This window comes from Daphnia pulicaria, chromosome 6 (assembly GCF_021234035.1).
Source record: "Daphnia pulicaria isolate SC F1-1A chromosome 6, SC_F0-13Bv2, whole genome shotgun sequence".
Classification (NCBI taxonomy): domain Eukaryota; kingdom Metazoa; phylum Arthropoda; class Branchiopoda; order Diplostraca; family Daphniidae; genus Daphnia; species Daphnia pulicaria.
The window spans coordinates 15268442-15280911 of record NC_060918.1 but is presented as its reverse complement, the minus strand read 5'-3'; the positions used below and the strand labels follow the sequence as shown (position 1 = coordinate 15280911).

General features: G+C 44.6%; 1 protein-coding gene across 1 annotated transcript; it reads right to left on the bottom strand.

Moving 5' to 3' along the window:
* Window positions 1–1394: 1394 nt before the first annotated feature.
* Window positions 1395–4792, bottom strand: LOC124344488 (transcription factor SPT20 homolog). Its single transcript, XM_046798039.1, has 2 exons — window positions 4598–4792; window positions 1395–4191 (listed from the first exon to the last, which is right to left on the bottom strand). Exon 2 carries the CDS (start codon window positions 4162–4164, stop codon window positions 2164–2166), a length of 2001 nt encoding a protein of 666 aa, XP_046653995.1. The 5' UTR covers window positions 4165–4191; window positions 4598–4792; the 3' UTR covers window positions 1395–2163.
* Between the last annotated feature and the right edge of the window lie 7678 nt (window positions 4793–12470).

Here is a 12470-nt window from a genome sequence, read left to right as displayed (position 1 = left end):
ATTGCGTAAGGCGCCTTTACGCCTTTACTTGGCGTTCCACGCAAATACAGCCAACGTGAAGTAGTAAGAACAAGAGCAGACAAGGCCGACGGCAGTCAGTTGGAATAGCTGGTTTACGTATAGTGCTTCCATTAATGGCCATCCATTTATTATGAGATCCCACAAGCTGGTAGTTGGAGCTCCACCCCCGTCATCTGAATTTTATTGAACGCAGACGAAGGAAGAGCAAAAAAGACGACTAAAGATAATTACCAATGACAGTTGTCATTTTGAGACCAGCAGCAGCCGCTGGATGTCTGAGAAATATTTAATAAAATCTATACACACTGCTCTAATAGAGCTTTAGCTGTATTAGAGAGCAGCTCTATTTAGTACGGCGCATGTCTACAATGAAGCAACACGAGCCACCGCTAGTTATTCATCAATAATGTTTTGCCTCAAAAAAGTAAGACAATATATTGGCTGTAATGAACTACGTTGTATAGAGAGCACGTGAAATTATACGACCGGATTGATCATACAAGAATTCCCAGAATTATTAATCCTCTCAAGCTGCCCTAATATCGTCTATATCTGGCCGCTAAAGAGATGAACAGCAGCCTTATATCGACCGGCACACACGACGGTGGTAAAGTTTCTCGAGATGCGCTCTAAGGTAATAAGGTAACTCCACTATGTAACAAGTATGCTGATAGATAGTTTCCCCATCTTTTATTCACTCGTTACCCAATCACCTGGCAGCTGGCTGTATATCTCCTTTCCATCTACGTTACTATGTGGTGAACGTGCAGTAGCAGCAGCTACATGTGCACATGACTGGCATCGAATGGAAAAAATATATAGATATATTCCTGCAATGACAGCAACAGCTTCACGCCTACAACCAACACATATATATATCCGCTTCCATAGCATTCTTGTTTCACTTTTCCTGTGTTATTATTCACTTTATTATGCTTAGGCGCCATTGATTTCTTTTCCCTTGCTATTCGGCTATTTCCAGAAATAGAGCGGAAAAGAATGAAAAGATTCGCACAGGTTGGTTGGTTACGTATAGGAATACCGCGATATTGTAATTTCCAACTCAAAGGGCGGATAACGTAATTGTGTGTTGCCTAATAGGGCAGGTGCATTCTGTAATGGCAACGTTGGATTGCACCCCCCCCCCTCCCCCGCTTTATTCGAAACTTCATTTCTTTGCCTTTCTTTAATATGTACAATATCTTTTTTTAAAGCACTCTAAGCATTTTCCTTTGTATAAGAACCCGATTTTAGACTTGCTATGTGCGGAAAGGAAATGTAGCAGTCCCTATACGAACTATCGAAAATTGCCGGAGGGAAAGACCGAGAGTCAAAAGAAAAAATCTTGTATTTTTTTATTGTATGTAGGGAGGGATCAGGAACAGCTGAACTGATGGCTAGTCATGCTGCAAACTCACAAATGCTGATGGATACGAAATGTACAAAAGATATGAGAAACAAGAGCATCAAGAGAATCGCGTTATTGTATTATTATTCTACCGTACTATATTTGTTTGTTTTTTATTCTTGTTTTTTGTTTCTTTGTTTCTTTTTTTTCTGGCTTTACGCGACACGGGGGGGAAAAAACGATCGCCGACCAAAAAGTTATTCAAGACGAAAAGGAGAAATATAAGGACCGTCGCGTATAATAGGAAATGGCAAGAAATACACGAAATTGGATTGGGAAGGAAGAAAAAGAAACGAAAAAGAAGAAGAACAGCAGCACTAGAGAGAGAGAGAAAGGCGCGTTATTGAAGAGAATAACAAATAACGGAGGAGATAAACAGCAGCAGCGGTGGATGTATATGCCGGTGTATACTGTATACCTTTGATAATATAAGACCCCATTGTTGATACTCTTCTTACTATGACAACAAGAGCGCATAGCTTGCGTCAACACCGGCGCCACACACAAATTGCAAATGAGATTGCGGCCCCGTGTTGTTTGCCATTGTAAGAAAAAAGAAATCGAGCCAACATGTGCGCCCCCTCCCAACTGATTAGATTAAAAGGACGTCTAAGATATACGACCAATGGCCCATTAATCAACCTAATCTTCGGTAATTGCCGGCCTAAAGCTTTGTCTTGTGTATAACTAGAACTATGATGGATGAAATCACAACGCTGAGTGCATCCGCGTGACTAAAATAAAGAATTCGAAGAAGCCGGCTCCAATGGAAGTGGTTCCGAAAAGGCTATGAACGAGACAATATTGCTGGACTCGCCTTGTCTGCTGCTGGCCGGCGCCGATGGATTTGGAGTGGCCTCTCGATTCGGATCGGTTTGCTGCTGGCTGGCCGATTGGGCCAACAATCGGATCAATTCTGCCAGTTGTTCTCGGGCTAGTTGCGTGTCCGTCGAGGAATCGAATTCGAAAAGGTTTCCGAGCGAAGACTTGGCCGGCTCGATGAACTGAGGTGACTCGCCCAATGAATTGGATTTGACAAGTGGACGAGGATCGAGTTTCCTGGGCTCGGCCGACCGTTGAGGTTCCACAGGCCGTTGCTGCAAAGGCCCAGTCTGTAGCGTCACTGGCCCTTGTTGTTGGTTTATTCGCAAATGATTGTCGGCAATGATTGGCTGTTGGCCAGCGAGCGGCCTGGCTGATTGTTGTTGAAGTTGAACGAGTGGCTGATTGGCTTGCGGCAATGTCTGTGGTTGCCTATTAGACTGACTGCTGGCGAATTGCTTCGGCTCTTCTTTTTTAATAGGATCCGTGACCGGTTGATTAACTTGGACAAACCGCTGCTGCTGCTGTTGCTGCTGCTGTTGCTGCTGCTGTTGAGGTTCAAACGCTCCTCGTTGGGGAGGCGGTTCAACCAAACGTCGAGGATCAATTATCTGTTGGCCGGCTTCAATCAGCCTAAATGACGGATTGGAGTGGGACGGAATCGGTTCAACCCTCGGAGGCACCTGATGGAAAAATGTACCGCTAGTCAGCCGTTGTGACTCAACAGGCATCGTATTGACTTTGACGAATGGCCGTGGTTCGGCGACAAACTGTTGGCCGCCAATATCGGGACGATTCTGGTTGGCTGACGAAGTTTTGAAGGTTTCCTGTCCGGGCTGTGTATTCAATTGTCGGAATTGGCCAGCAGATTGCTGCTGCTGTTGTTTATTAAGCGACTGCTGGCTGCTGAATGACGGAGGCTCAACGAAATTGTTGCCGGGCAACTCATTTTGAATCAATTGCTGCTGCTGGGTAAACTTGGAGGGTTTGCTAAGCTGCTGAGACGATTGTTCAAATGGCTGGTGGGGATGTTGGAATTCGACAGGTCGCTGAATTGGCTGATGAGTAAGCCCCTGGGACTCGGGACTGGGGCTCCGTTGGGCTCCTGCTTGAATACCCCAAAGCTCAGCCGGCTGCTTATTAACTGACGGAAGGAGGACAGCATCAGCATCAGCGGCGGCAGCGGAATTGGGATGTTGTTGAAATTGAACGGCTGCTCCTCCCTGCATCAGGTGATTTCCTTGCCATTCGGCGCTTTTCGGAATTTTGACAACAGCAGAGTGCTGAGCCAGCAGGGCTGAGCGCCGCTCCTCCTGCATTTCTCGCTCATCCTTTGGTTGCCAGAGCGACGGCTGCCGCCGCTCCTGTTGTTGCTCATGGCCCAAGGAGCGCTGGGTATTAGTCGAAACCAAACCGAGCCGTTCGTTGCGACGCTCTTGTCCCGCCACCTTACCCGACGGATGCGGCCCGTATTCTCCAGTCGATTGATGTGCGCTCCATCTTGGAGCCTGAGATGAGTAGGACGAGCTTTGCTGAGCGAGCGAATCCTTATTCTGCTGATGGTGGGAGTATTGGGGAGTCGCGACGGACTGGTGGTACTGGCGGCCGTGGGCGGCATCTCTGATGGACGGGCCGGCCGATTGAATGCAACGCACCCAGCCGTGAAATCTACACGGCGGAACGTTTCCGAATTTCGAAACGTCTTCCGACATGGAACCGAACTCTCGGCCGCGACAGGAACCGGACTCGACACACGGCAGAATAGCGTCGGAGCGGACGTCGGCCCCCGTGCCGGCCAGCCGCTGCCAGTCATCGGATGAGAGGGCCCGACTCATCGCCGACTCGATCGATAAGAGCAACAGCAGCAGCGGCAGCAGTCGACGCTGGCTCATCCTTCCTGCTGCTGGATTCATCGCTCGGTCAAAGAGAAGGAGCAAAACCTGCCGGGGAGAGAGAGAGAGAGCGAACGAGCAAATGTAATAAACACAGCACACATGTTATATTATACACGCTAGAGTATGCACACACAAGACAGTTAATATTCCAGCAGCTTATTTCCCTTATTTCCGCACTCCGCACCGGAGGAATCAAGAGCTAGCCTCCACGGTTGAGCGGGTCTTCGTTGAAATTGCGCGTCTAATTTCTCGACTATCTAAGACTCGGCCCATATTTGGACGTTTTTTTTAATTTCCCATTTAATAGGAGAGCTCTTCTGTTGACCCAGAAGAATTTTCTCATGCATCCCTCAAGCTACTGTCAGTTGCAAATGAACAAACGCGAAGAGGTGGCCCGTCTGGCTATCGCTTTAATAACGGAGTCGATTCAAGTTTAATGATGAAAACTTACCGAGATGTCAAATGCTGATCTTTGGCCGTCTTCTATTGGGCAGCCAGTTCCCAGCAAACAGGAGTAGTATAACAAATATAGGAGAGACGATGGATAAGAAACTACCAGCCAGTCAAATGATGGATGAGACACTGACAGAAAACCAGTTGGAGCTCTTGCTCTACTTAACAGCTCGACTCCTGCTAATTGTGGCCGACTGCCTTGCTGGAGATAAAAACACTGCGACTCGATTGACTCGCTGCCCAGGGTGTGCAGCGAGAACCAACTATATAAGGGCGCCCAATAATGAAACTTATTGAGAGAGGGGTGGGTTAGAATAAGATATACCTGCTGCCAGATAAATATACTGATGGGGGTCTTTCCCAATGGAAACCATCGAGAGAGTTGGACCGTGTGTTTGTGTTGAGTGTGCATGGGATGAGCGCCCATCCTGTGCCAACGACCCTTATAAGCACATTAAATATGATCCAAAAAACACCAAGTGGCTTTTTCCTGATGACGATGGCGAGTGATGTATCATATGTCCAAGTCCAAAAGGCTGACGAGGACCACACACACACAGGGGAGGCAAAAATTATTTCCTGGATTATACTACTAGACAGTTGTTGGACTCGAATTGTATGTGAGCTGCTTGTCATTTTATTGTGAAGAAATAATAGGGTCAATAGGGTTCTCACTTGAATAAGTAGAACTAGGCTAGCTATAGCTGATGCCTGATGCAGTGTCTCCCAAGAACCAAGGGCTGTACAGGGCTCCAGTAGGGATCAGTTTGGAACCAGACAGTCATTCTTGTCCTTGGTTCGAGATTATGCGAGATTATGTGCAATGGGTGAATGCACCATCCCAATTTAGAGATCCCGTTCAGACTGGATCCATGCAATCAATATTACAAATACCTATTTTGAGCTAGATTAGGGTTCATTTATTTGATGTCCCATTATTTCGTGGTATTTGCTGGTTGTTGGGTTTATTACCTTCCTATTCGTCAACTAATGCGCATAGTTGCCGAATGCCGATGACTTGTTGCCCAGCAAGAGTTTAAGGTAGGAATGGGTGATGCTGTGACTGCTGAGTCACATCAACATGATCCATTGGGCGTTGGAGCATGTGGAAATGGGTTGGGATCGATGCTGTAGATCGGTACCTGACTACAGCAGCAGGAGCAACAAGCAAACTGGATTCCATCTCTCCACATGTGCTGTACACATGCTCAACTATGCCGCGCTACATACCCACAGTCTGATTGATGGATGCTTCCCGAGTCCTAACCTAACCGACACGACACTCCATCTTTGACTTTGTCAATGCTGACCACCCTTTTATCTCTCTGACCCCCCGCGTTATACCTCACTGCGCTCACCTATACTCGTTTTTATTTTTCTTTCTCCATCAGTGTAGCCTATGTGTGCATAGCCTTTCTTTTGCATAACCATTTTTGGCCATCGCCTGTTCTTGGTCTCTCCTGATTGATTATCATTAAAGTAGAAGACGGCCATCCATCATCCCGATATGGCGATGGCAGCATCAGCTGAAACAAAACTCTAGACAGTTCGATATAAATACCTTCCATCTGTTCTTGGTTTTCCACGTTCAACGCAGCCCTGAGTATAGATTTTTGTTTCAAAAAGAGACAGTGCGCTGCTTGTTGCATATTGCATAGATACATACAATGGCATTCACCAAGTGAACAACAACTGATGGGCATCACATAAATAACTTTCGCAAGGCCGAATAAAAGTCTAAACAGCAGGGCAACAGGAAAGGCAATCTGATCTTGTATAAGCTCCTAATGTATATTTACTTGACTATACCTATACCCAAGCCTATACCGTCTAAGAATATAAGTCGATAAGTCTAAGAAAGAATAAACTACATTATATATGATGTCACAAATTACTCGAGAAAATCCTCAACCATAAGAGAGGGCTCTTAAAAATGTTTTTATTACAGCTGAACCCTATAACTCTATAAGTATGGCTATACTACATACATATAAATACACCATGCCGCACTTCGCGTCCACTTTTCTCCATCCGGCCGCCCGGAAATATAGCCGCAATGAAAGTAGCAACACGCGTAAGCCCGTCGCAATCCATAGCAATAACCTAGCGTTATTAATTGCGTATTATAACAGTATGTGTAGGAATGTCGGCTCTGTATACATGATTGTTGCATCATTTGACTCTTATAGTAGAAGCCTGTTGCGTAATAGATATTGACTAGATGAGATCTTTCCCCCTCCCCCCCCCCCCCCAGAAGTTCCTTTTTCTGTACTTGTTATATGGGCAAGACAATGAAAATGTCGAAACTATTTCCAAGTTCTTCTCGTAATTTATTCGAACAATCATTTATTCCATAAGCAATGCATAAGTGGCGGGAATACTCCCACCAACTTCAAAATCAAAAGAAAAAGCGCATCACTCCCAAAATAGCGAACAGTCAATTGAATTCATTATATGTTTAGGGCCCGTCTTTCTTATTCAAGTTTTATTGCATCATTTCTGGTGCTATAGTTGCTCCTCTCCATCATTGGGCAAGCCCTGTTTTCCATCCTCAATTTTAATTAAACTTGGAAATAATCCACAAAAAAGGCCAGTATATGCTGCATTCCATACATCCGAGCAGCTTCCATCTCTTTTTAAGAATTTTTATTTAGCACGTCCGGACGTCCCGTGCAGCCAGTGAGTGATTAGTTTTTCCACTGCCAACTGAAAGACGACGGATTATTAATTTACATATCTGTTTCCTCTCCAAGTATGTCAAATTGCACATCTGAGGCGTCATCATCCGTACAAACACGCCCGTTTCGTGCACACGTTTCATTGCATTTATTTTTAAATTCGCCAATCAAATTGTCTAAAAAAAAGAGGCGCGAAATCAAAGATGTCGTAGTGCTGTCATTAACACAAAGTACCGTCGCAATCAAAGTCGTGCAGTTTCAGTGGGAAACTTCAAAAATAATTGGCAAAAGGGAATGGATGAGGAGATAAGAAAGAGTCATTATCGACAAATGGCGGACGTGTTTTAGTATAGCTTTGTTATTTGCAATATGGAAATGAGTGAGAGGAGTCAAATTGAGGCAGTAGGTCAACGCAATGAAATCAAAGTTATCACGTAGAACGGACAAATTAGGGGCAGGAACAAAGCGACGGCGTCGCCTCTCATCTCTCCTTGCATCTCTGTGGGCGACCTGGGCCAGTCTATTTCCCCGCCACTCCGCCAGCAGCCACGGCGCAAATAAAGTGCTTGACGTTTCACAGTCTCTTCTGCGAGTGAGACTGATCTAATTAAAACTTGGCAACGAGGTAGGAGCCATACAGACAAGCGACCGCGACCGTAATACACGCAGCGGGGAGAGAAGCGGCAACTGTTCTGCATCAGGAATTAATTCAACTGCATCGCAAATTTCAAGCTCCCGCGAATCCTTGCACTCGTCCGTACCCGCCCCGCCCAGCCCAGCGCAGCAGCGTTTGCACTGTGCGATGTAATTGAGTCGCGATGATGTCGCTATTGTGTCTCGCGCTTCATTCTACAGTATATCTGGCTTCTCTTTTCTGTGCGAGCTGGTTTTTGTTTGCCATCATCTCCGTTCCATTAGTTTTTTTCCATAGAGGTAGAAAAAACAAGTGACCAACTCTTTGATCAATATAAGAAGAAAAGAACAAGTTATTCCTTTCAATTCTCTGCGTTCGCTCACAAGCAAAGGCCAAACAATCCAATGGGTGTACAGATATATTTGGGATATAAGACGAGCAGGTCTTGAGTACCGTAATTCGATTATGTTGTATACCTACCTATACCTCCCCGCCGTTCATGATCCAAGTCTATGAGCTTTTTCGGCACGCACTCTGAATCTCTGATCACAGTTGCTGTAACAATAAGTCTCTCGCCATATACCGGGGGTAGAAAGAAAGTTAGAAAAAAAGGTCGAAATGAGCGTGACAAAGAAGAAAACACTAACAAGTTATGATTTATCGCTAGCCTGTATAACGGCCGTAGACACAATGTTACGTTCTATATATAATAAAAAAAAAGCGAGTTGATTTATGGGTGGCCGAGAGTGCCGAGTGTAGGGCAGCAAGGCCTTTGAGAATATGGCTGATGATTCCCTATCCGGTAGTAAGTAGTTAGCTACTTCTCGTCACTGGCGCGTCACTGAAAGCAAACAAAAAAAATTGTCAGTTGGAAATAAGAAGGAAATGCAGTTCCGGAATGACGTGATGAGCAAGACCCGTGGCAAATGCGTGGCAAAAATAAGAAAAAAACAAGAAGGGGTGAGACAGACTGTGCCCTATATAGCAGGTCGATTTGCCATACAGCACCGAATTAGGATTTGAGGGAAAACCGTTTGGGCGCGGCGTCGTGTTTTCCGGCAGCGCAACAGTGTTGCGTCAATCAGAGAGGCCAACATGAGGGTCGTGTCTATTAGATTGGGCCCTTTATTCTCTACGAAACGTGCGATATTTATGTAATAATATACAGCGGAATTGTAGTACTACTACTCGGCTATTTCATTGGGATTTCTCTTTGAAGATGCGTTGTGCATTCGATCGTGCGCACTTTATTATTATTGCACGTACAAGACCGTTTTATGAAGCGCCAGCTTCCGCACAATAGGTGACTAGACTAGACTGGGCTGGCTGCTGTCGTTGAGATAACTTTTGAATTCGTGTGTCAATTCCAATAACGTCGTCGAAAGCCTTTATTATATATATTGCGGATGTATTGTATACCGGTAGTATACGTGCTGCCGTACAGCCTAGCATTTGTGCTATAGCTATCATATCGATCCGTCCTGTCTCTTGTTGATATTCTTCATATCAAACCCACCCCTCTCTAGATGGAATAATGAATTGGCCTGCGCAGGGGAGCATGTACGGCTGCCAAACCTGTATGACTAATTGGCTATAGATATATATAGGACTATTAGAACTTTCTTTTTTTATTGGCCAGATTTATTCTTACACACGTTCGTATAGCATACAGTATATACCTGTGTATTGTATAATAAAACCTCCTTGATTCCAGACTTAAAGGTGGAATCTCATTTTTCTCGGCTGCATTTTCACTCTCTCATCGATCGTTTCTCGAAAAAAGATATGAGACTCAGCAATTCTTCATAGTTCTGTCATAAACACTTTTATAACTGCCTCGCTACGGGATGGATGTCGTATCGCAGCTTATATCAATGTTGCCCATGTACAACGGCAAATCGTGGCCGTCCAGCAGAAAAAGAATGACGACAACAACGAAAAATCCACGACAAATATGCGTCAGTGCCTTTCTCTATTTTCCTACAAACCCATATGCCCATTCTGTTTGATTTCATTTATTATGTAATCCGTCATATTCTCAAAAAGGGTACATACAGTTGCTGCATTTTACGAGGGACTATATTTATCCGTCTACGTCGCAGTTTATTATTTACTACTATCGATGAATTGCAGCAGATTTCGGCGGTATTTTTACACATGTGTCGGCACTGTCGGCTCTCTGTATCCATCTCTGGGCACACGCAGGCGCGGCCTTCTACTGGTATTTTTAAGCAGTGACGACGTAGGCAGTTATAGACAGCAGCACCTATTTGACGACGTAGCCGATAGTTATAGTTATTATTTTTGGAATAACGTGACATCGAAAGAAAAAAAAAAATCCTTTGGTTTCATGCTACCTATGTGTTTCGCATTTCAATTTGACTGTCCGGACTCTTTTCAACGCGTTGGTGAAAATCAAGAAATTCACAGAAAGGAGGAGTCTACAGTATAGCCTATTAGGCTGCGGAGCGTTATCTTCCCCCCCCCCCCCTTTCCTCCTTCTTCTTCTTATCTTTTTAATTGTACACTCCTTCGCGCACTCATTAGCGATTATGAATAAGTCATGAGCTCGTGCGCAAATCCCCTGAAATGAAGAGGAAAAAAAAACAATTTTTTAGAAAAAAAAGGAGTATAATAAGTATAGAGAGAAGACTCTGGCCTTATGATATCGTTGTATTTATAGGTGCGGGCTTTGCCATTCAGACTGCATTCACTTTGGGTCTATAGCTTAGAGCGATGGTGAAAGGCGTTGGAATGGAGTGGAAGTGATAAGGGGAAAGATCGGGCAACTGGAAGAAGCGTGAACTTCCTCCAGCTATACAGCACAGCAGCGTCTATATGCGCGCTCGTGACTCGCGTCCATATTTCTATCCGCCTTATTTCGCGAGATTGGGATATATATTTATAGAGTGACTCTATACGGGATAATGGCGGCGAAAAATAGCGGATGTACTGCCTGTTACAGGATTCTGCTGGTAGCACAGCACGTCGTTACCCGTTTGCTTAATGCTCCAATCTGCTCACTTCGCAGGATTCTTGATCGCTTACAAATAACCGCGTTTTGCCGTCACTGATAATAAAAGCGATAAAAGCCGAACTGAGACCGGCGCCACCGCGCCGCTTTCGTTGTCTTGCCGATATTTCTCCTCAATGCGGCGTCGCGGCGCTACAACATTTAGAGGAACCGCGAGACACGAGAAAACTCCTCGAGTTCATGCAAATTAGCATTATTAGTAGGCGCTGTTTCAGTCGACAGAATGGCCTGCTGGTCAAATTTAGAAAGGGAAATGTAACCGAGATCAAGTATACAATCAAAATACTACACGGCCATTCATGTCAACATTTTTAGCAGGCGAAAAATGGAGATGATTCTTGGAAAAGGACAGTGAAGCGAGTGACAATGGCGCTACATATCCTTGACCTATACACAAAACTATGAAAGGAGACGGACACAAAGCGTTTACATTTCCGGACGAGTCCGCTAGACGGTTATGTATACAAGTATGTGACATGTCACAATGCGACGTGACCGGCACAATCACGTCCTCGCCTAGACCGGATAGACGTGCGCACGTACGCTCGCGTACGCCTTAATCTCTTAGCGCGTGATGAAAGAGATCCGCAGGAGATCGGAGATCTAATGAGTCATGCATCTTTTTTTATTATTTTTTTTTTATTATTATTATTTTAAGTCCAAACTTTTTATCTTTTCATCGTTAAAAAGCTGCAATGATCACAGAGAAAGCTAAAGTGGTTTCTCCGCCGTCTTTTCCCATTTCCATTATTTGATAATTTAAGTCGAATTCATTCATTTCCATCTGTTTCTTTTTTCCCGACACCGAAATCACAACGCAACGAGTAATTTGGAAATGAGCGAAAAATTCCAAATTCTTAATCCAAATCAAAGTCATAATGGGCAATTTAAGAACGAGCGTTGAAATCGTTAGGTCGCTAGCTCTGCCTCCAACGAACTTTCTGATCCTGTTATCCTGCGTGACGTCACTATTATTCGTAGATGCTATGGGAAGTGTTGGATAACTTAACTTGTTATTATCCAACTTCCTAGTAGCCGCGTGACTGCTGCGTGCGCATATAAAACAAGCGCAATTTTACTTTCCAGTGAGGAAAACTGTAGTCAGTAGAGTTTTTCCCTGAGCTCTCTCTCTCACTGGCGCTCGCTGCTATTTTATGCGCTTTTGAGTAAGAGGATAAGAGCATCAAGAGCCTATATATAGTCTAGTACATGCATAAGAGGGTTCAAGAACTTGGAGCGGATAGAGGTGATGGTTCAGCCGACGCCGGCACTTTTGCCTTTGACGCACTTTGCAGCTTGTGCATTTCCCCGAGTCGAATAAAATTGTGTCTGTGTCAGTCCGTCTACCGTATCTGTGTGGGTTTCAGCCTATGCAGCATGTTTATTCATTTCAACTTCTTACTTCCCCTTTTCTAAATGGACTCTGCCCACTTCTTGTTCCCAGCTTTTTACTCCATCTTTTATTCCATTTTTGTAAATAGTCGGCTTAACTTTCTTCTCCCCGTGTTGTTCTTCACTTTTACAT

Bases quoted from the DNA above. Each gene is read 5' to 3' on its own strand.
- LOC124344488 (XM_046798039.1), bottom strand. From the start codon at position 4,164: ATGAATCCAGCAGCAGGAAGGATGAGCCAGCGTCGACTGCTGCCGCTG.